General features: G+C 36.9%; 1 protein-coding gene and 2 long non-coding RNA genes across 3 annotated transcripts; 2 read left to right on the top strand and 1 right to left on the bottom strand.

Annotated features, from left to right (window-relative positions):
* Positions 1-11,272: 11,272 nt before the first annotated feature.
* On the bottom strand, positions 11,273-23,543 carry LOC112177229 (probable rhamnogalacturonate lyase B). Its single transcript, XM_024315512.2, has 16 exons — positions 23,389-23,543; positions 20,268-20,389; positions 20,120-20,179; positions 19,898-20,011; positions 19,694-19,813; positions 19,469-19,616; positions 14,411-14,581; positions 13,967-14,122; positions 13,713-13,819; positions 13,421-13,511; positions 12,557-12,698; positions 12,292-12,448; positions 12,045-12,161; positions 11,805-11,931; positions 11,419-11,674; positions 11,273-11,376 (listed from the first exon to the last, which is right to left on the bottom strand). Exons 1-15 carry the CDS (start codon positions 23,428-23,430, stop codon positions 11,426-11,428), a joined length of 1,923 nt encoding a protein of 640 aa, XP_024171280.1. The 5' UTR covers positions 23,431-23,543; the 3' UTR covers positions 11,273-11,376; positions 11,419-11,425.
* On the top strand, positions 15,337-18,534 carry LOC121050470. Its single transcript, XR_005803088.1, has 3 exons — positions 15,337-16,663; positions 17,593-17,657; positions 18,291-18,534. It is a non-coding gene; the product is annotated as an uncharacterized LOC121050470 (long non-coding RNA).
* Positions 21,289-22,478, top strand: LOC121050471. The gene is made up of 2 exons (XR_005803089.1): positions 21,289-21,991; positions 22,378-22,478. It is a non-coding gene; the product is annotated as an uncharacterized LOC121050471 (long non-coding RNA).
* Positions 23,544-24,968: the final 1,425 nt, after the last annotated feature.

Below are 24,968 nucleotides of genomic sequence, written 5' to 3'. Positions count from 1 at the left end.
GCTCTCATGGGTAGAAGCTATATCAACTAATTTAAAAATTTCTGAAATTTTATCTCCTCAAGGGTCGGCTCCCCTTAGGGAAGTAGAAGCGTTTAAAGGGTTGACCAGTTTTTGGTATAGACATCTGTGTGAAATGAGTAATACTGTAACGTCCCGAACCTAAATCCACGTGTTTACTAGTCATTTGGACGGTAAACGACCTTTACTTTCACGTTTACTTTCGGTTTAGTACTTTTAGTAGCCCTAAAAGTTGACTTTTTGTTCGGGTCAAAATTTGAGAAAATGTTCTTCATGAAAGTTGTAGGGGACGTTAAACCGAGCGCGTGCATATGTGGTACGTAAAAATCGGACTTCGTATGTGAGAGTTATGACCAAAATTGTAAAGTTACTGTTCGTGGTAACTTTTGATAAAAATGGAAAGTTACCCGGGTAGGTTTCCATTTCCGGAAACCACCCCAGCTCTTTCTCTCTCCTCTCCCCCCGAGCTCTCTCTTCTCCGGTTTGGCCTCCTCCTCCCCCCTCCGATTTCCGGCGATTCCGGCCACCACAGGGCGTGCCACCGGTCACCAGAGGAGCGCCTCCTCCCTCCGAGCACCCCAGCAGCCTTGGTTTTCCACGATTTGGCCGGAAAACCACGGATCGAAGCCTAAACCACTCCGGCTGCAGTTTGGGACTTTTGCCGATTCCCGGCGATTTCGGCCACCTCCGGTCCCCATTTCTTCGTCGAAGGTTTGGTTTTTACCACTGATCATTTCCCCTATGGTCTTGTAACGCGATTTGAAGTGTAGAGGCCGGATCGAATTAGGGTTCTTGAAATTTTCTGGGTTTGTGTTCTTGGATTGATTTCAACTGTTTCTAGTTCTTATTTGGAATTGTTGTAGTTATGAAGTTGAATCAGTGTGTTGAGTAGGTGTTGTATCTGAAATTTGGTGGCCGGAGGTGGAGGTTGGCCACCGGCGCGTGAAACCCACGCACCGCCACTGTAGGTGGCGCGTGAGACAGGGTTTTGGCCGGGAATTTTGACCTGTTGTAAATGTAATTAATCAATTATACGTCTAGGTTATTAATCGTAGCTTGGAAATGGATTTGGAGTTGAATTGAATATAAATTTTGATGGTTAATCAAAGAATGGTGAAATTGTTAATCGAATTACGAGGAATCCATCCATCGGATTTCCTCGGTTTGGCCTTTGAGCCATACATTAAAGGAATAATATTATTGAAGAAGATTGGGAGAAATTGGGCAATTAAAGTTGATGTTAGGGTTGGTTTTAATTATCCCAATTAAGTTTTCCATCCGGTAATTAAAGTTACGAACGTTATATTGTACAGGACGTGAGGAGGATTCCCTCGAGGAGGGTTTGGATCGACGGCAGGCTTAGCCGTACATTGTGAGTGGACGTTTGTTTTAAATAAGTGATGCATGCATTTATTTATTAAAGCATGTTTTATTTTATCAACATATTATTTTCCGAGCATATAAAGTTGATTGCAAATGATCTTATGGATTTGCTTTTAAATAATGATTCTCATGAATAATTATGATTTATACCGGTTGTGAGTTTCGGTTATTAAGTTGTTATGCTCGGATTCGAATTTATAAATGATGTTGATTTTCGACGAATTGATTTTCGATGTGATTTTCGAGATTTATACTGTTTATATTATCTTTATAATCGTCGATTTGAGATTTCTGAAAGATTTTCGAAATGGGATTTCGATGGAATAAATTCTTGTTTATTTATTCGATTTTTGGCATTGGGAATGCCTCATTGACAATCTACTTATTTCTTTAGCGTGTGGGACACGCTGTTAATTTATACGACTCTTTGAGTATTTCCGGGTACGGTTGGGAATCGTACCCGTGTTTTTCTTTACTCGTGGGATATGGGGAAGCCTTAAGGATTTATGGGATTTTATTAGTTTTTACCCACCATACCTGGGTCGTTATATATATATTTATTGCTAGCTAGCCTATTAGAACTCCTCCCTACTTACTATGTGTTTGTGGGCGAGTAAGAGCAGAGCATGGGATGCTCCAGAGTGTGGGACACTCCGACCCGAGCCTGGGAGGCTCCCTTCTTTAGTATGGTGAAACTTCTTCCCCATATTTTATCGTTGCTTGACTAGCGGGGCTAGTCCGATTTTCACTGTAGCCAGCGGGGCTGGTCTTATTTTCTTGAGAAATGAGATTTCGGTTTTACGATATAGTTTTCAAATGTGGTGACTAGCAAGGCTAGTCGATTTATCGTTTTGGAATTCTTGGATTTAAAGCTAAATGTATTTTTCTAATTGTTGCATGCATCGGTTATTAAAGAGAATAAATGTGGGAAAGTATGAAATCCCTTTTTCCTTTAAATTGTTTATTTTGTCCACTCACGCTAACATTTTTCGTCTACTTTCCCCTGGGCCTTTCGGTTTCTAATGCCCAGTTTGCAGGCGAATTAGTGGAGGTCGGGCGTACATGACATTTGAGGCATAGTTGTCACTACTTCCGTAGTGTAGGATCACTTGATCCTTTACTCCTCTGTTATATCCCTGTGTATAGTAGTATTGCTCTGCATAACCTTGGGATTAGTATTTTTGAGTTTTGTGTTTTGTGAAAGTGGAGTTGTTGGTAATTGGGAGCAGGGTGGCTCCAGGAGTATAAGGTTGGTTTGCTTGAAGTGTTTAGTGTGTTTTACAGGTTTTTGGGTAGTCCATTTTAGAGGTGACTCTGCCGAATTTTTGGTAGGGTTATCTCTAAGGTGGGCCCCACAGTGCCACCTCGGGTTTCAGGGTGAAATTCGGGGTGGGTCCTGTCAAATACACACGGATATCTGTGTGAAATGTTAACACAGAAATCCGTGTGAAAAGAACAATGAGCTACAAAATTCCGTGTGAAAAAGGAGACTACACACAGAAATCTGTGTGAATAAACAACAATAACTGATGTCTGTGTAAAAACTAAAACCTATTCACACGGATATCCGTGTGAAAAGAACAATTAGCTACAGAATTCCGTTTGAAAAAGTATATGTGTATATAAAGTTAACCACTTATTTGATATTGAAAGAACGGCGGATTGAGTTAATTTTTTTACACCGTACCTATTACTATGCTATAAATAGATGAGTAATGTCAAATTTATCAATTTTTTATTTTTATTTTTTGGATTGCACAAAATTCTTATATGTCTACTAATGTGGTATAACTAGTTTATTAGTTATAATGAAAAGTATACCTTCCATAAGCAACAATGCGTAGGAAATAGACTTTATCAAAATCGACCGTAGGATGTTATCATGATAAGAATAAATGGTTGTGTTCAAAATTTTAGCTATTTTCGTCGTCGTATGGGTTTCGATCTAGTAGGTCAACCCTAAATTTTAAAGACTACATAAAACTAATATGCTCATAACCGCTCACTCGTAACTTATTTTTTTGATCTGTAAACTCTCATGCTCTCATGGGTAGAAGCTATATCAACTAATGTAAAAATTTCTGAAATTTTATCTCCTCAAGGGTCGGCTCCCCTTATGGAAGTAGTAGCATTTAAAGGGTTGACCGGTTTTTGGTACAGACATCTGTGTGAAATAAGTAACACACACGGATATCTGTGTGAAATGTTAACACGGAAATCCGTGTGAAAAGAACCATTCGCTACATAATTCTGTGTGAAAAACTCTATTAGCTACAGAATTCCGTTACAACAAGTGTTTAATACAGAATTATCTGTGAAATGAGCAACACACGAATATCTGTGTGAAATGTAGACACGGATATCTGTGTGAAAAGAAAAATTAGCTACTAAATTCAGTGTGAAAAAAATAGAATAGAGACAGAATTCAGTGTAAACAATAATTAACATGACAGTTATATATTACCGAGATAAATACACACGAAAATCAGTGGTAAATATATATGTATCTCACACGGATTTTCATGGTAAATTTTTTCCCGCTCACTTTTTTGGAACAAATTCAATTTCCCTCCCGTAGTAGTATTACACACGGATTTCCGTGGATTTCTTAAGTACATACACACGGATATCCGTAGCAAAGGTAAATGTATTTCACACGGATTGACGTGGAAATTCCGCTTATACCCAGCAAATTGCAATTGAATGACAATTATTTAGTTTCAAAAAACAAGGGCGGGCCAATCAATTTATTCCCGCTCAATATTTGGATATTCCCACGGATTACTGTGGGTGCTGTTGTAAATATTTAAATAACAATAGATGATAGCTATTGGGTTACCGAGGTAAATTCACACGGATATCTGTAGTAAATGCAAATGTATTTCACACGGATTTCCTTGTGAAATACTATAAACACACAGATTTCCGTGTATAATGCTGCTTAAAACCAGAAAATTTTCCACAAAATAACAACACACACGGATTTACTGTACTTAAAAGCCACAGAAATCCGTGTGAAATAGAAATACTAACAGAAATCCGTGTGAAATACTAACAGATATGTAGCTCACACGGATTTTCGTGGTAAATTTTTTTCCCGCTCATTTTTTTGGAATAAATTCAATTTTCCTCCCCTAGTAGTACTACACACGGATTTCTGTGGATTACTGAGCCATATACACGGATATCAGTAGCAAGGGTAAATGTATTTCACACGGATATCCGTGGAAATTCCGCTTATAACCAGCAAATTGATCCAAATCTGAAGCATATCGATCCCTATTTCTCTCTCTCCTCTCCCCGAGCTGAAAACAGAGCATGGAGTCTCCGGCTCCGTTCTCCCTCCTCCGGCCACCGTTTGATGCCAAACCACATCCTACTGCTTCGTATCTTCCTTGTGCAGATGCCTGTGGTAGCCTTGAGCGGCGGCACGGCCTGTATCGGCGGCGGTAACCACGTTTCCATTTTCGGCCGTTTTGGTTCAAACCGAGATTTCTCCTATCTCCGGCCACCAAAACTCGAGTTCTTTAGTTTGTTGAACTAGTATCAAGGAGTAGAACACGCAGAAAGAAGGACCGGACCCGAAGCAACTGTTTTTACGTTGAACGGAGCAGCTATCGGAAACTGCAGTTTTTCCGGCCAAACCGGACTGTTTTGGTAATTTTCGATCACTTGTACTCATTTTCTGACTTCGTGCTAGTTATAAATGTTTCTCAAAATGATGAAATGAAGCGGAGCAGCCCAGCCCCAACACCATTGGAGGTGGTCGGTGGCGGCTCTGCCCCTAACTCCGGCGACCTTTTTCGGCCAGTTCCGGGGGTCCCAAGAGCAGTTTCTGCTCATTTTTAGATTCTACATGTCGATACGATCATTTTGATATATAGCATGTGAATTTTGGATATCGTATGATTTAATTGTGAGTTTTACAATTTCGATCGATTTTGATAGTTCGATTTGTGATATGTGAAGATCGGACCATCCGTTAGACTTGTAATTTTGATATGATGATCGTAGGACTGTCACAAATGTGGGTCTTGCAGAAACTACCTACCTATATTGATTTTCAATTTGCTTGAGACGTGTTACTCTATGACATTGTCTTGGTTGCCATCAATCGAATACCGGTAATCGAAGACAAAGTTCGGTTATGTCAAGCTCTCATCCAAACTTTTCACATTTCACTTGGAATGTTGCAGCTTGGGCAGACAATGAAATTAGTAGTACTTGCATTGTTGATGATCATGTACTAATTTTTATTCTAATTAGCATTGGTATGAAATGTAAAAAAATATCTTGCTATGAATGTAAAGTTTGAATATTTTCGATTGAGTTGTGGATTTGTTCATTTTATTGTAAATATTTGTAATATATTTAAATTGTAGAAAAATAAAAGTATTTTTTTTTTGAATAAAAAATAAAAGTATTATTATGTTTAGGTTGCAAATTAATTAGCAGAAATTTTTTTTTTAACATGCTGTTACTTTTACACACAGAAATCAGTGAGAGTTAGGGTAAAAGGATTTGACACAGAAATCTGTGTGAGATAGGTATGTATTTGACACAAAAATCCGTGTGAGATTGATACGTATTTGGTACAGAAATCCGTGTGAAATAGAGTTGTTCACACGGATACATTCCATTACGGTGATCTATATTTACGGAAAGATAGTGGGGCCCACTTCTAATATTCACACGGACAAAATAATCCGTGTGAGATAGGTATGTATTTGACACAGAAATCCGTGTGAGATTGGTACGTATTTGGTACAGAAATCCGTGTGAAATAGAGTTGTTCACACGGATGCATTCCATTACGGTGATCTATATTTACGGAAAGATAGTGGGGCCCACTTCTAATATTTACACGGACAAAATAATCCGTGTGAGATAGGTATGTATTTGACACAGAAATCCGTGTGAGATAGGTACGTATTTGGCACAGAAATCCGTGTGAAATAGAGTTGTTCACACGGATTGCAGCTAATTCCGGTAATTTATATTTATGGAATTATAGTGGGGCCCACGTAAGTATTTCACACGGACAACATAATCCGTGGCAGATGAGCATTACCCCCCCCCTCCAAACCGCACGGTAATACCAATCTGTGCGTGCACTGTGTGTAAAAGCTATCACACACTGAAATCAGTGTGAGATAGTCTTATTACCCACAGATTAAAATCCGTGGGTAATTGTTGTTTTGCTAATAGTGATCTTTATCTGATTTTGAATGTTCGTCGAGAAACTTATTCGTATATCTAATTTTTTTTATAACAAGTTCCTTTGGTGCATGTAGATTACTGCAGTACACATCAAATAGCATACATTTGTCAACTTTTAGGAGAATGAGTTTCATGTTGCACTATAATCGGTAATGAAAACATTATGATTGAGGAAGAAATGGGTCGAGCGTGAACCAAACAGAAGTGAATGTTTTTTGGGAATGAAGCAAAATGGTAGGGCATTTTCCATTTTCTTTGGAATTTTTGTACTAGCTAGAAACAAAGACGTTTTCAATTACACACACACATGTATATGTATATTTGTGTGTGTATATCCTATGTGTAAACTATATCTTTTCTCAACATCCTCAAGATGCGCAAAATGATATCAATTTTTGATTCACTTGTGCACATAAATATAATTAGTACTATTATTAAGAGAAGAGAACTTTGTCTCCGTAATTAAAGTTTTTATAATTATAACCCTGAAATATTAATAAAATTTTAAAAAAAATTTAATTAACGAGGATAATAAAAAACATAATAAAAAGAAATTGGGAGGTTATGAGTTTGACTCACAATTGACTAGTTATTATATATGAGTTATTTATTTGATTAAAAAAAAAAAAACAAATTTCTACCAACATGGAGAAAAGAAACTCCCCAGTATATTTAAGGGTAATCTAAAATGCTCTCTTCTCTGACTCTCGCAAGAGAGGTTTCTCCACGGCGGCTGGTTTCGACTGGTGGCGGCTCTGTTCCTTTGACAGGGACTGGGGTCCTTTCTCCTCTCTCTCGTCTAAATTGCGGTGGTGGCGGCAGGCTTCTTCGTCGGTATCACCTAAACGTAGGCTTTGGCCTTTTTCTCATTGTTATTGCTGTTGGACATGATGGCAGTGATAGGTGTGTGCCCGATCAGATTTGGGATCTGAGGTGCTTTGGAATGAGGGCAGGGGTCGTCTCGACTTGCAGTGGTGGTTGGTTTGGCAGCAAAGACGACTGGGCTGGCCTTCAGATGTCGTCTAGGGCTTTACCAATTGATGGATGTGATGGAGATCCAGGGGTTGATTTAGGGCTGGTTTGGCCTGAGATTGGAAGCTATCGTGTTGGGATGATTACTCCCTCGTCCAGCGCAGCCAGTTTTGGTAGAAGTGGGATATTGGATTCGGTGATGCCAGCGAAGCAACGCTGCTCGTGGATGGCTTCGGCGACGCAACCTCTGGCCGGGGTCGTTGGTCGTTCTTGCTTTGGTGGCGGTAAAGGTGGCCTGGCTATCGGCGGCACCTCTGATGACAATAGTGGCAGTGCAGGTGGAGTCGGTGGCCTGTCTTTGGCGGTGACAGGGTTGGTGCTCCTTGGGCGAACTGAATATCTTGGTAGGGCTGTGTTCAGTTGGGTTTGGGTCTGGTGTGCTAGGTTCCTCGATTTTGGGCCTTGGTAGTATGGGCCTGGCCTGATGGGTTTCATAGAACTGTTAGTTCTCTATTTTTCATGATAAGTTTGGGTTCGCATCTTTTCTCACGAAAAGATGATGGGCTTTATTTTTTCTTTTTTTGAGAGAAGAGATCGCAAAAATCTAGTAACTCTGAGGGACATTTTATTTAAGCTTCGGAGTACTAGGTTTTTGTTAGAATAAAGATGTGTGAACTTCTTTAAAAGGTGGGTGTACTAGGGGTATGCTGGGTTCCTATTTTGTGTTAGAGTAGGGTTTTAGGGTGCTCTAAGGAACGATTCTTTCTGTCGACCCCTTAGGGTTGTTTCCTTTTTGTACTGTTTGCTGAATCTATATAATGGGCTGACCTCTTTTCATAAAAAAAAAACCCAGCACACAAAAAATTGTCATTTATTTCCAACTTCACCCCTAGTTGTACCCAACACCAACTTCCCCATCGTCATGATTCCACTTCGGCTCCGCTTCAATTCTTCCAAGTAACCATACTTTGTGGTCTCTCTACGATCATTTGTCTATACATGTATAGGTTAATAGTTCGAGTTGTTCAAATTGGACATATATCTGTAGTAATTTAGTGAAAGCTCAGTGCAATCATATATATACTTATTAGTTCTCAATGAAACTTTCTTTGCCTCATTTCATCAAGATGTTTGTGGAGAATTCCTTCTTATATCGCTTTAAGTTTACTGGGCACTGTTACTTGCTTTTAATCAATTGGATCTTTAATTAATTGTAATTTTCTTTTGACATGGAATTCGTTCATATAGGGACGATAACACACCAATGAAAATTCTCAACAAGCTAATTGGAATTTAATAAACTGTTGAATCATTCCAACATGAAACATGGGTGTTTTTGGACTGAGGAAAGAAAACCTCAGTTGGAGAATTTCGTCAAACGCAGAGACTTTCGTCAAACTCCGTTTGGTGGATTACCAAGAAAGATCAGCCGCATTTGATGCAGAGTTTGGAGGCAGGGGAGGTGAGGTTGGCGTTTGACTTAGAAATAGTTAAAATTGGAAATTTGAGGAAAAAAAAATTTATGCTGGTTACACCAGGATATATTTGCTGGGTACACCCTTTCATATTTCACCACATACATAGGATGTTGGCGCTGCTTGTACACACACACACAAATATATATATATATATATATATATATATATATATATATATATATATAGAGGGCTCTTCTACTAAGGGATCCCTTTTTTTAGTCTTTTATAGGGATAGGGCATTAGACAACTTTTCACTCACATTTTGGCATCTCAACCATTTAGTTTTTAGGTCATAATGTGCAGGATCATTTCTAGAAATTTTTAACCAAATCGGTGATCGTTAAGGTATTAAACTAGATTAAATCAATAGACGAACCAAATATGTCAAACTTGAACCGTTCATACTGATAAATATAAATCACCATTTTGAATGCCTTAACAATCACTGATTTGGCTGAAAATTTGTAGAAATGATCTACACATTAGGACCTAAAAACTGAACGGTTGAGATACCAAAATGTGAGTGAAAAGTTGTCAAATTCCCTATCCCTATAAAAGACTAAAAAAAAGGGATCCCTTAGTGGAAGAGCCCTCTATATGAGTGTGTGTGTGTGTACAAGCAGCGCCAACATCCTATGTATGTGGTGAAATATGAAAGGGTGTACCCAGCAAATATACCGTGGCGTAACCAGCATAAATTCATTGGCGTGCTATTGTCTCTATATATATACAGAGCCCTTCTAGTGAGAGATTCTTTTTTTTGTCTTTTCTAGGGATAGGGGATTAGACCAACTTTTCGACACATTTTCGCATCTTAATCATTCAGTTTTTAGGTTCTAATGTGTAGATCATTTCTGCAAATTTTCAGCCAAATCAGTGATCGTTAAGGTATCAAACTAGATTAAATCAACGAACGAACCAAATCTGTCAAACTTGAACCATTCATAGAATCATATTTATAATCTTTAATCGCCATTTTGAATGCCTTAACGATAATCAATTTGGCTGAAAATTTGCAGAAGTGATCTACACATTAAGACCTAAAAACTGAACGGTTGAGATGCAAAAGTATGATCGGAAAGTTGGTCTAATGCCCTATCTCTAGAAAAGATAAAAAAAAAAAAAGGATCCCTCACTAGAAGGTATATCAGATCCTATCCAGAGCGAGGTTAGGGTTTATGGTCACTTTTCGATCGCATATCCACATCTCAACCGTTCAGTTTTTAAGTACTAATGTATAGATCATCTCTGCAAAATTTCAGCAAAATTGATGGTCGTTAAGGCATTGATAACTGCCTTAAAGCTAGTATGGATCAGGTTGGACAGATTCAGTTCGTCCATTGGTTTAAGCGAGTTAGGTACCTTAAAAACCATCAATTTTGTTGAAATTTTGCAGAGATGATCTATACATTAATACCTAAAAACTGAACGGTTAAGATGTGGATATGCGACAGAAAAGTGACCCTAAACCCTAACCTCGCTCTGAAATTTCAAAGCGAGGCCTCGCTCTAGATAGGATATATATATCAAAAAATGGATCCCTGATTAGAAGGGCCCTGTTTATATATATATATATATATATATATATATATATATATATATATATATATATATATTAGACCAACTTTTCGATCATATTTTCACATCTCAATCGTTCAGTTTTTAGGTCCTAATGTATAGATCACTTATGCAAATTTTCAGCCAATTTGATGATCGTTAAGGCATCCAAAACTGCAATTTACCATTATTAACACGAACGGTTCCGGTTAGACATATTCGGTCCGTTCGTGTAAATTGCAGTTTCGGATGCCTTAACGATCACCAATTTGGCTGAAAATTTGCAGAAGTGATCTATACATTAGGACCAAAAAACTGAACGGTTAAGATGTGCAAAAATATAATCGAAAAGTTGGTCTAATGTCTATCCCTATAAAAGACCAAAAAAAGGGATCCCTTAGTGGAAGCCCTATATATATATATATATATTAGACAACATGCATCCTTTCTTAATTATTTGTGGCGTGGAATTTTTATGTTTCCAGTTCATTATTACCATCCTCTAGGATTAATTAGTATCTAAAAAACATTAATTTCCTGGATCTGTTACTTCGCATCACACATTTGATATATAGACTTACAGTGCTACGATAAAATATAATTGCGAATTGTGAACCAACAAATCTTTTCAGAAATAAACAAAGTAAACACATATTGCTGCTGTTTTCACTTCATTTACAAACGAAGTCAACAACTTATGGTACACTATGCTTAAAAGTTTTGTTCTTTGAGAAACACAAGTATGTAGATATATATATATATATATATATATATATATATATATATATATATATATATTAGGCGGAAGTTGAAGATGATGGGGCTTCTAAACGAATATAGTCATACATGATCCCCACGAAAGGGCTGGTGCTCAATGCTTGCGTTAGAAACACTGTATTGTCACCTTTCACAAGCAGTGTGCCGGGTACGTCTATTGTATACAGCCGGTAGAGACCATGAATTCCATGTCTGCAAATTGTGTTGTCGTGTCCGATCACACCGGTCGTAAACAGAGGAGGGTCTGCTTTGGAATCATTTATGCGAATCTTCATTTGGAAAAAAAAAAAAGGAACCTCAGATCAGAGCTTTAGCATGTGTATATCTCCACCGCACTCCATGTTGTTAGCTAATGTACGTAAGTGGATCTAAAAATATAGTCGCTCTAGCGTTACTGACCTGTAATTCTGCAATATTTGCAGTAGCAAGGGCCAATCGAAGTTTGTAGATTTTGGTCTGACTGACATTGTCAAGCTGAAACTTGATTTTCCATGTAGTCCCTTGATATGTGCCATCATCGTTCTTCCTGTTACCCAACAACTTGAAGGTAAGGCTATGAGTTTTTCCATAGTTTATCAATGGGATTACCAAATTCTATTTAGACATTAGCTTTGAGAATATATATAGGAAGAACTTAACCTGGTAACTTGAGCAAAGAACCAATCTTTAGTATAGTCACTAGTTCCAATAGTGTAAACTAAATCCTCATTAGGATATAACTCGGCATATCTTTCCCATAACCCCCACTGCCTAAACCTTCAAGTGTAACAAAATATGTCAGGACACAAAACTTCAGACATACAGAAAAAAGTTGATGGAAGTTAGATTGGTGTGACTAGATTAAAGTTTCATGGACTGCTCAAATATAACAAAGTTCGAGCTTCACCTGTCAGGATGGTTTACATAAAGTTTATTGATATACTTTGGATTAGGATCGGGAACATAGAATCCAGCAGCAGAGCGATCCGGGTAACCAATTTCCCACAATGTTGGTCCATCCCTTGGAGGCTCATATACAAGACTACCAAGGTCAATATCACAACCTGCTCCATGCATGTGCATGTAGGGATGATGTCGATCAGTTTTAATTTAGTTCTACGTAAATTCATCAAATTTCAGAAAGAAAAAAAAAGAACACGAGAGAAGTAGACCTGGAGTTAGGTCAATGGTTAAACCATAGCGGTAATCTCCGATAAACCCAGGAACCCACGCGTAGAGATTATAGTTCCCCTCGCGTATATCTTTGATAGAGTAATAGCCATTCTCATCTGCCCTAGTCCAGAACTGGTAACCCTGCTAGCAAGTAAAATATAAAATTGTCAAGCTTGCATAGAAAATTGACTTAGAAGGTAATTAGCTAGTGTGGATGTCTTCAGAGAATAAAGAAGGTATAAAGAAGCTATTTTAAACAAGAAGCTAGCAACTCCAAAATTGGTGTACAATAAAGAACAAATTAACAAGGCAAACCTTAGTGACACTAAATTAATGATCCAGCAACTCGTGCAATGGATAAATCAAAACTTTTTTATTTGGTATACCCTAAATATGTCTCATTTCTCTTGGTCACATTGGCAACATTTATAGACATGAAGAAATGTAGCAGATCGAGTTTCCAATTAACAGTAACTTTGTGATTAAACAAGCCTAAGCATGTATAAACTATTTTGATGTGATAGTGATACCAAAATATATACTAACCTCAGCGCGCTGTAGGAGATTTAAATAGCAGGAAATATTGGAAGAGATTAATCTATCTTAAATTCTTTGATAGAATACTAACACAATGAGTTAAATTATATATATTATTTGGATTACTAATTGTAGGGTGGAAAAAGTCAGGGTAAAGAGGGTACGTAATTACATATCTCAATCTCGCATGCATGTCAAAATTAATTTAATTATATAAAAAGTAATTAATAAGGCGATAATTAAGTAAGCCAATACCGAACTATAAGATTAATAAGGCATGTGCCCCTTCATGTTGTTTAAAGTATTCTGTTTAAAAATAAATTTACCTTGCAATCTCTTTGCCATGATCCAACATCTCCAGGTGGTGCCAATCCAACATAAGCACCATGGCCGAGAATGTGATCGTCGCTAACAAAGCTAAACAACCATTACCTTTTACGTAAGATTTTCAACTAACTTGATCAGAAATCGAAATATATAAACTACTTCGTTATATTTGCTCAACTTTATTAATAAGCTAATTTAACAACATGTTAGTGCTTAATTAGATTAGATATAACCGCCAACAAGATTAACAGGAAAAGAAGCAGAGAAAGAATGACCGAGTTAAATTAGTACCTATCTCCAACACGTATTCTACCACTAACATTACCCCGTTGCTTTGACGTTGGAAAATCAGTGGAAGCTGGAAACTCATAAGGCCAGCTTTTTACTTCTGTCATCATCTGAAGTGTCGAAAACACGCACTTAACCTTAAGAATGAAAATGTGGACTAAAAGAAAAGTACCATATTTTTGAAACTAGCTTGTTGATTCTCTGTTTTCAAATTTATCCTCCTAATAATAATTGAGAAGAAATTATGAAATAAAAACCTGTTTCTTTGCATCTTCCCAGAGTGGTGATGAATCTTTTGCATCAGATGCAGAATTAAGATAGATAAAAACAGGGCCGAAAACTTTCTTCCATGGCTCATCTGGTTTAAGTTTCAGCACAAGATCCTCTCCTGAATAGTGAGCACTCAGAAACATCTGAATTATATAGTAGTATCATATCAACATTAATATTGAAGGCATCTTAATTGATTCAAGATTCTTGAATAAGCATACTTGATTGTATGATTATATATCAGAACTCTTTATGAGAAGCACAAAGAATTCGATAAAAAATTTAGTACTTATGAAACCTTGGATCACTTATCGAAGCGCTTCTAAAAGAAGCATGCAATTGATATATAGTTGCTTGTTTCAGAAGTACTGTCAAGAGCTTCATTACCCTAAATTAAAATATTGTTAATGTATAAAGTTCATTCAACTTACTGCAAGACAAATAGGACCGACGTGGGATGTGAGGTTCTGTTTAAGAGGTCCGCCGGATCGGAACTCATCACTAGGCGTTATCTGCCAAAACCCTACATGAGGGTCCATGCATGTCCAACCGTGAACCCGCAAATTTTGGTTCTCGCATGAGTATTGGTACTTGTCATCCACCTGAAAGTTCATTATATTTTTGTTTGTTTTTAGGAATCTAACACGAAACAAGCGGGTGGCTACTATGTGTGTGGAAATGCATATTTCTTTCTCATTTCTTACACCTGAAATTTTAAACTTATGGGACATTGCCTTTAAATCTTTAACACATATAAGATATTTAGGTCACCATAATATAGATAAATCCGAAAAAGAAATGTTTTAATTCGGTGAAAATACATGAATGCTAATCCTACACTACTAGCAAAATAATAACATACACGGATTTACTGTATTTAAAAGCTACAGATATCCGTGCGAAACATAAATACTAATAGATAACAGTGTGAAATGATCATAATTGGGCCCACAATAATTTAAACAATAACAATATCAACGGAAATCTGTGTGAGTTAACACCAGTAACAGATGTCTGTGTGTAAACAAAAACATTTTCACACGGTTATCTGTGTGAATATCAATTCACACTGATTTCTGTACGCTTTACAAATTAGTTTATTTAGAAATCATTAATTTTTTATGATATGTGAATTATGGAGGGACGAATTTCCTTTACAATAACTTTTTGATACAGATTTCTGTGTGAGATGAGCAATACACGAATATCTGTGTGAAATTAAGACACGGATATCCATGTGAAAAGAAAAATCAGCTATAGAATTCTATGTGAAAAGAGGAACTAGATACAGATTTCCGTGTAATTAATCAAATGACAATTAACACGACAGCTAGCTATTAAGTTACTGAGATAAATACACACAGACATCTGTAGCAAATGTAAATGTATTTCACACGGATTTCCGTGACTATTCTACTTAATGTTACAGACATCCATGTCAAAAAGAAGCTACATACGAAATTCTGTGTAAAAAATTCAAAATTGATGCGATGTTCTTTCAGGTAGCTATCGACACGCAGATATTTATGAGAATTTTGAATGTATCTCACACGGATTTCAGTGATTACATTGCTTATACCTCCCCCGCCGCGCTCCCAATCTCATCAAATCCTTCATCTTCTACTCTCTCCTATCCATTCCCAATCCTATACTTTCACTTATCCTCTCAGAGACCCAAGTCCAAAATCCTAAACTTGGAAATTTATTTTTCAATCTCAGGATTTTCTTCACCCATCATCTCGCATGATTTTCTTCCTCTCATTGATATCTTCGAACCCAGATTCGATCTCGGATTTAAGAAAAAGTAGATCAATTCCAGGTATGTTTTTAGATCTTATCCTATTACTCTGTTCAATTTGTTATTGGATCTTGAATATTTTTCTTTTTGTGCTTCTTGGTTCCAGTTGTTTGTGGTGGATTGCTTTAGATGTGTTCATTGTGAAAAGGTTCGTGAAATCTGGATTCCTTTTCTTTCGCATGTTGATTTTATGGTTAGTTAATTTCATTCAATAATATTCTTGTTTCTCTCTCCTTGGTTTTGCAGCTCATTTAATTTCATTCAAGTTTACTGTCTTTATAATTTTTTCATATCTTTGGTTCATGGATCCTTATGGTAATGCTTTTGCAAATCCATGAATTTCATTCAAGATCCTTATGCTGCGTTCGCGGCAAGCATGGCTTGGGCTTGAAGTACATTTACTAGAGGGTTAACTTTTACAATTGGGTTTAGATGTAATCAGTAATTACTGGGAGGCTAGAAGTAGTTTCATGTAATGCCCCGTACCTTAAAATTTTTACTAGTTACATTTATCGGTTTTGACCGAGGAGTTGACTTTTTATTTTTTCTGTTAAGTTGGGAATTTCCTCGAGAATGTCGTAGTTTACGGAAAATCGAGTTCGTGGACACGTAGTTTGTGTAAATGGGAATTTTGACGGGAAAGTTATGACCTAAAATAGGAGTTACTATACTTAGTGGGTTTTATTTAAGTGGTTTCTATTTTGGGAAGAGAGAGAAAGTGACATAACAAGAAAAATGGGGAAAGCACGATCTTCTTCTTCTCCCCCTTTCCTTTTCGCACGCACAATGACCTGAGAAGACAATCGGGCAAATCCGTCGCCGTCAAGCCACCCCAGGTCGTCTCACCGGTCGGCAAGCTTCCTCTCTTCCTCCTCTTTCATCTCAGGTAAGCGATTTGCATTAGGTGGCCTTGATTTGAGAAAAATTTTGGAGAAATACCGATCGGGGTTTGGGAATTTTCGACTGGGTTTTCAATTTCATATGGTCTCCGGCCGGAAATCCTTGTGATTTTGGTTCTTTGAGAAGTGTTAAACATATTTCCAACCTTGTTGCAGTTTGATTTGGCCGGAGGAGGTGAGATTGATGATGAACGATTGATGATGAACAATAACCATCCGATTTCTTGATTTTGGAGTGAAATTCCAGTATTTTCTGCTTAGAAGTGGTGGTTGTTGCAAGTATATATTTTGTTGGGCTAGTTGTGGAGATTGTGTAGGTGAGATTTGGTGGCCGGTTTTGGATGTTGGAGTGGAGGCCCGTTGGTGGCGTTTAGAGGCCCCATCAATTCATTAGAAATGCTTTATTTTAGCTGTTAATTATACTTATTGTTGGGAGCCCTTGTTTGTCACTGTTTGTGCTTATTTTGAGTTGAAATCGTTGGGAGGTTGGAGAAGTAGAATGGATTATAGAATATCAAAAGAGAAATTGGAAATTTGGAAGAAAATGTATTTATAACCTTGATGACTAATTGTTGGTGGAGAAATTGGATGGAATTGTGAATTGAAAAGGAAAAAATTAAGGAAGAATTTGGAAGTTCGGAAAGGAAATCATTGTATATTTGGTGGTTAGTTTTGGTTAAGTAATTGAATTAAATTGGCTAAGTTATTGAACTATCCTTGTGAAGGTTAAAGATTAATTGAGGATGTGGAAGTTGTTAAGAAAAATTCGAATTCGAGAATTTTAATTTCAAATTGAAGTGTGGGATTTTTTTTATAAGAATTTTTGAGTAACGAATATTAATTCCAGAGGGAATGAGTTTTGATTTTGAGATTATTGACTTATTATGGTTAATTATATCCTGTCCATTTGCTACAGGACGTATTGATCCCTCGAGCGAGGAGGATACGGGCAGGTAGCAGGATTAGCTGCGAGATTCACCTGTGAGTGGACTTTTATTTAATTTAAATAATGCATGTATTAAATTTATAATGGATTATTATTTGAGTAAATGTGGTTTTTGTGAAAAGAAAAGAATTTAAAGAAAGGAGTTGACAAGGAGGCTAGTTTCGGCGCATGCGTACATTACCTAGTCGGCAGTCCCCTCTAGGTAATAGTCTAGTCGGCAGTCCCCTCCAGCCGGTCGGCAGTCCCCTCCGGTGAGTCATCTGGTCGGCAGTCCCCTCCAGATGACATGAGTTAGTTAGTCGGCAGTCCCCTCTAACTACCTGTGGTTAGTTAGCAGTCCTTTCTAACCACTGCCTCCTAAATCCGGTCTGTAGTCCCCTCCGATGCGTCATCTGGGCGGCAGTCCCCTCCAGATGACATGAGATGACTAGACAGCAGTCCTCTCTAATCATCGAACGAGTCTTCTTAAGAAGGATATAAAAGGATTGAGTTGGAAACATTTTTGTAAATCTCGCTACATGTCGGTTTTTGTTAACAAGAAAATGGGGAAGCATTCAATTAATTGTTTCATAACTTGTTTCATAACTTGTTTCAGTTTTGTCCACCCAGTCTAACTGATTTTAAATGTTTTCCCCTGGGCCCTTCGGTTTTAAATGCCCCGATTTCAGATTTGCCGAGATCGCGTCCAGGAACTCGAGGCATAGGAATCAGTGCTTCCGTTTTGACCGTAGGTTAATACTTAACCTACCTTGTATGATATCGGTTTAGTTATGTAGCACTGCTCTGATAACCTTTTAATTTGGAGAATGTTAATGCTTGAGAATCTGTAACCATAATTGAAGTTAGGGTGGATTTCGTACTTCCTGAATGTAACTTATATACGTGGAATGTAAATATTGGAATGTGTATCTGAGTAGGAACTTATTACTATTCATGTCCAGGTTTTGTGAAATTTTGGGTAGCCTATTTTAGGGGAGGTTCTGCCCATTTTTTGGTAGGATTTCACTTAAAGTGGGCCCCACAGGCTCGTATCCAGGTTTCGGGGTGAAGCTTGGGTCGGGTCCTGTCATTTCATCTCATGGTAATTGGGTTGATTCTGAATTTCTGACTAGTCATCTTTCATTGTCTATAAGAATCTGATCTATTATGTAGTTCATGACCTGTGGGTTGGGTTGGGTTGGCTATGTGATTCGGATTTCCTGAATTTGGGCGTTCTTTTTGTGGTGCAATTGCTGCTGTGATTTTATGCGCTTGATATATGTTGTTGGATAGATTGGCTCTATTTTGTTGAAATGTTCAGGAAAAAAAAAAGTGGTTGACTGGTTGCAGATGTATTTGATAATTAATTTGCAGAAATTTTTTTTTGAAAGCTATAACTCTTTCACATAGAAATCCGTTTGGGATAGGGTTTATGTATTTTACACAGATATCCGTGTCGTTGTTCACACAGACTCCATTCCATTACGGTATTTTATATTTATGGAAAGTAGTCGGGCCCACATCTAATATTCACACGGACAAAATAATCCGTGTGAGATGAGTATTAACCCCCTCCAAACCACACGGTAACTCAATCTGTGTGTGTACTATGGGTAAAAGTCATCACGTACTGAAATTTGTGTGAAAAAGTCTTATTACACAAATTAAAATCTGTGGGTAATTCTTGTTTTGCTAGTAGTGCTAGCTAGGTGGTATATATACATCTATCTAATCAGTGGGTTTGAATTTATATTGAAAATTATTAATAATTTTCATGGGTACACGTAATTGACTTTTGTAATGCAATGATAGCGTTTCTCTTAACATGGGGTTAGTTTGTGTGTGTGTGCGCGTGCGTATATATTACCTCTCCCGTATATTGTGGCTCTATAGGATTGACAAGAAGGACTGCTTCTGGGAAATCTGAATTTAGGATTTGGCATCGTTCGGGTAATCGGTCGTCAGGAAGGGGCATGTTTCTTTGCCTGTCATCAGCTATCGCCATGTACTGAAACCTATACGTTCAATCATATATGACAGCAGTAAATAATTGATCATATAGATAATAGAGTTAAAATGGCTAAATACGCACTTCTCTTTACTGAGCTTGAACACAATCCTGGTTTGGGGAAGGTTGAAAGGAGGCCATTCTTTCAAGTGCTCGTAGATGGCGTACGAGTAGAAGCCTGACGAATTACGAAGCATTACAAACCTGAAAATTTGAAAAATATATCGTTCTTTTGTCATATCGTATAGTACGTATACAAAGATTATCTATGGCATCACCTAATCAAACCTTTTGTCTATATTTAGCGGGACATTCTTGTCCTCGTGATTCCACTCTCTAGTGAATGATATCTCTACTTGTTCTTCACTTTTCACTATAACAGTGAATTTTGTTCCTATAATTCTGCAATTAATGGATAAACAAGCAAGTTAAATCTCGATCACATGTGGAATTATAGAAACTTCCACATCATATGTTAGGGTTTAGGCCGTTTAGCTGGTAGTCTCGTACCGATCATAGGTTCCGGTTGTTCCGATACTTCCCGTTTCACTCCAAACAAGGTCCCAGTACCTTTAAAATTCAAAAGCATAGTAGGATGATCATTAAAAGAAAATGAACCGTAAATAGTTTCTAGTAGGTGAATTACACATGCACGTACCCTCTATTATCCTCTTCATTGAGAACTTCAAGTAAATTGTCAATGCCGTTATAATGGATCCCAGTAACAATTCCACCTGGATTTGATAATGTAACTTGGAGTGTGCCGTTATCCATAATCACCTGCAGAGCATTGTGTGTATATAATATATTTGTTATTTGGTATATGTAACATGTTAGTGTATTGATAGTTCTTTTGGTATTTGTAGAAAGGGATATCTTCATATATGGTATATGAACTTTAGGCATTTCTACATTTTGATGTACCAACTTTCATAACTATCAGAATGGTGTATCAAGTTTGCTCAAATCTTTCATTTTGGTGTATGTCGTTAAATTTTCCGTTATCTTTGACAAAAAAAATAAAAAATCTGTTATCTTTCCTTTAGCTTTGTCAATTTTTGACTTTCTGTTTTGTTTTTGTTTGTAAGGATAACTGAAAGATAACGGAAAACTTAATGGCGTACACCAAAATGAAAGATTTGAGCAAACTTGATACACCATTCTAATAGTTATGAAAGTTGGTACACCAAAGTATAGAAATGCCTAGAGTTCATACATCATTTGTGATCTTTTCCCTTGTAGAAAATGCCTCAAGTTTGAATCCCCTTCTCATCTAATATTCATTGATAAAAAGAAAAATAATTAAATACTATTTAGTCCATGAATTTTTACTAAAAATTATTTTAGTTCATATCTTTCTAATTTCACATGTTTAATCTTTGTACTCTCAATTTTAGACCAACAAGTTCATTCAGTTACTTTCAATCTAGAAACTTGTTAAGTTGTTGACGTGGTAATTTTTTCTCATCAAAATGTCTATTATACCTTCACTTCTTTTTTTAATTTTTTTTTATATTTTATTTTATTTTATTATGCTTACCACTTGTCTCCAAAACCCTCCAACATCTTGCCCAGTATCATTTAGTCTAATGACATAGTCTCTTCTTCAAAAGTATAAGTTTGTGAGTTCGACTCACAAAAAACTAGTTATAGCATTATCTAATAAAATAAATAAATAAATAAATAAACCAACCTCTTCTCTCTCCCAACCACCACCTCCCGCCCACATTTCTCAATCTCAACCCACACTCTCACATAATTTGGTTCTTCGATTCTTGGACACACAGTCTTAACCCAAACGAGATAGTCCGGCCCCGGCTCCAGATTTCCGCCGAGAACAAGAACCACCTCTGCCGCCTACTCCTCAACTCCGGCCTGTCGTCCGCGGTCCCGGTCGTCGAGTCGCTCCAGATTTCCTTCTTGATTGTCACTTTTCCCTATCAATCCCCAAAACCCTAATCGATTTTCGCTTTTCATGTCAATTTAGAGGAAGGTCGAAGTGCAAGTTTAGCCATGGCCAATGACAAAAGCTTGTTCAAGAAAGAACATGGTCTGGAGAGGAGGCAAGCAGCAGCTTGTCGAATCAGGGAGAAGTATCTGGAGAGAGTACTGGTAAAGTGGTGACTGTGGAGAAGGCTCCGATCAGTTGTCGGAGGTCTGGGCTGAAATCTGGGTGAAGTTCTTGAGCGTCGGGTCTACCGGCGAGTGAATCTGACAGAGTATGGGAGAAGCCAAAGGTTCCAAGTACCAACTGCCAAGTCTTTATCTTGGTCAAATTGTGCTGAACTGCTATCTGGGTTGGTTTATTTGGTTGGGATTGTAGTAGCTTGTGTTTAGCGACGACATTCCTCTAAGATCTGGTGGTGGGTTTCGGCAATCAAGGTCAGTCTTTTCGATCTGGTTTTGCCTCATTCTGAAGCTCGCAGCTTTTTCTACAACGTTCTGTTTTGTATCTTGGAGTTTTGATCTGTTCTTGGATGTGTGAATTTATATGAATTCTGTAAAAAGTTTGTTTCTTTGTGTGAGACTTTTTCTGGGTTGTATACCATTTGTTGTTAATCTGCTGAGTTGTTTGGAAAGAACCATTCTTTATTGCAAAATCTAATCTGGGGTTGTAGCGGACTATGTTTAGCTCAAATGTTTGGAAAGAACCATTCTTTTTGGTCTCTGGTAGTTTATCTTCTTTGATTAGAATTGTCTATTAATACATTGGTGTTATGATTTTGTCGTGCGTTTGATCTGATTCATGGTATTGTATATTTATCAAGGAACAATGGCCGAAGCCAAAAGCAGATACCCTTGAAGGTGGAAGAAGAGCTAAACGGGAAAAATAAAAGAAAAAAGAGAAGAAAAAAAAAGAAAGAAGAAGTGAGGGTATAATAAACATTTTCGCATTAAAAAATTACCAAGTCAGTAATTTAACGAAGTTTTTGGATGGAGAATAACAGAATGAATGTATTGGTTTAAAATTAAGATTACAATGATTAAACATGTGAAATTATAGAGAGATGCGCTGAAGTGTTTTTTTTTTTTTCAATAAAAGTTTTGGGACTAAACAATATTTAATTGAAAGAAAAATGAAAAATTAATGCAAAATGTATGACCAAGATGCTTACTTGTTAAAATCAACATGATGTTGAGTATACTAAATTTTGTGTGATAAACATATATTAACCTCAAGTTCAAAGTTCAATCCAATGTAAATAAAAAACAATCCATTAGCTGAACATGTTAATATATCTACCCATTCGTAAATTAATAATCCAAAGCTACCACATTTTTTCGTATATAAAAGAATTTAAGTGAGTCACTAAAATTTCAATATGTGATTGATATTTACAAATAAAACTAAATTTCTTTCAGAAGTTGTACAAAACCAAAAACTCATCATTCTTTCTCCAAAAGTCTAATACATGAACTTTCTATGAGCGATTACTAGTTAATTAGTAAAACATGCTATAGTATTCCTAGTTAATTAATTTTTTTTCCTTTTCTTTTTCTTAATCATTTGATCATGTAGTGGATAATATGTATAATATTGCTTTCTTCTTAAAACTTATTTGATGAATTGACCGGAATTATGAAAATTTGATTGAAGTTCTCTAAATATTTAACTTATTTAATTAATTGTGTAAAACTTATCGGTTTTAGCAGGATTTATACGCATGTTTTCTTAACAAACATGTCATATATACAATTTATATGCATATAGCCATGCATACACAGATTACAAAAAAAATAAGAACTAAACAAAACGAAAAACTTATAGTATCACTTACATGATCATCCTGAATATGCAATTGCACCCCCAGGGACGACATTGTGTGAAGACTCCCTATGAAATCTCAATATGGGTTTATAGGCAGAACTGAATTTTATGAAAGATATGCATATTGCTTCTTCATTAATCTGTTATATATAATATATCCTACCTACCCTACCCCTAGATGGCTGGGTTCAAGTTAGGGGTTGATTAAAAGAAGCGTTCTTTCTTTACTTTTCCTTTGCGTGTGGTTTTCATTTACTCATGTATACTGCCTGAAGTTCTTTGTATCCTTCTTCAATTATTAGTTTTCGATCAAAAGACATAGGAATATCTGCTAACATCTTCAAATATGTGTGAACGAGTCTGTAATAAGAAACCAAAAATGTCCGTGACTTGGAGTCTTCTGTCTATGTTCTATAATAAGATCTGGATTTTTTTTGTTTTTTTTTTAAAGGAGATTTGGATGTTGATATTGGATTGTTGTTTAAAGGATAAAGGTCACGGACTCAAGGGAGCTTATTTTCAAGCTTAAGTTTGCTTGACTGCATTGGAAGTCATGCTAGTAGAAGTAACATCTCGCTCAAGCTCAATTTTCATGAAGTTCCCATAGGTTTGATCAGACTCAACAAATGATGAAAACTTGGGACAATTCAACGTTGGCCGCCCAACTGCGCAAGCATATGCATCTGTTCTGGGCCACATCAAAATGTAGTTCCATATGTTACACCTTCGATAGCAAATATATATGACGGTGAAAGGATATGATCTTGCAACATGCATGTCACATCGAGAATCACATACGCCAACCGATAAAGCACTAATGGTTGCAAATTGCTTACAAGCGTGAAGCGTGCACCGGAACACAATATGCAATCCAATGCAAATATTGAAAATTATGTCCAAAGGAAACGTGAACTTGCCCTTTTTTTTTCCGTATACTTTATCCTTTATATACCAACAAAAATTCGATAGAAAATCCCTTTTCTTATTTTTTTTTTTTTGACAGGAGTGAGAGTGAAAACTTTACGGTCAAGTAATTGACTATACGTCTTCGGAACTTAGATCAGTATTTTTAGAGTACTTGAGATGCCTAATTAAATCAGTGATGGTTTGAGTTGTAGTAGGTTTAGATGGCCAGAATTAATTGGTTACCGGCCTCAAATGTTCACTTTATCAATTATATATAGGTGAGTTTGAATGCATATCTCGATACTCAAGTACTGCGCGCAGTGGTGTGCATAGTGCGCAAGTCATGCCTTAGTGGATCCACTAAACCAATAAATTATGTAAGGAGGTGGTCTGGAGTTCTGAAATGAGAGTCACGCAAGTACGAAATTCATCAAGGCATGGTACATCAAGACCTTGACAAGAAATTATGCGTAGGAGGATCACGTCAAGGTGGTAGTGACGAACCTCATACTATATATTCAGAATTGTCAAAGTTGCATGCGAAGGCTGACGGTAAAGTTTTTTCTTCCCCCACTCTGAGCTCATGTGGAAAGAAAACAGAGGGAATTTTAACTTAGGTTTTAGTCACGGAATGGTCTGATAGAGAGAGAGCCCAACTTGTTTGAGATAAATTCGTTGAGGTAA

This window comes from Rosa chinensis, chromosome 7 (genome assembly GCF_002994745.2).
Source record: "Rosa chinensis cultivar Old Blush chromosome 7, RchiOBHm-V2, whole genome shotgun sequence".
NCBI classification, from domain to species: domain Eukaryota; kingdom Viridiplantae; phylum Streptophyta; class Magnoliopsida; order Rosales; family Rosaceae; genus Rosa; species Rosa chinensis.
Note: the sequence above shows the minus strand (reverse complement) of the source record. Positions and strands in the feature narration are given on the sequence as shown.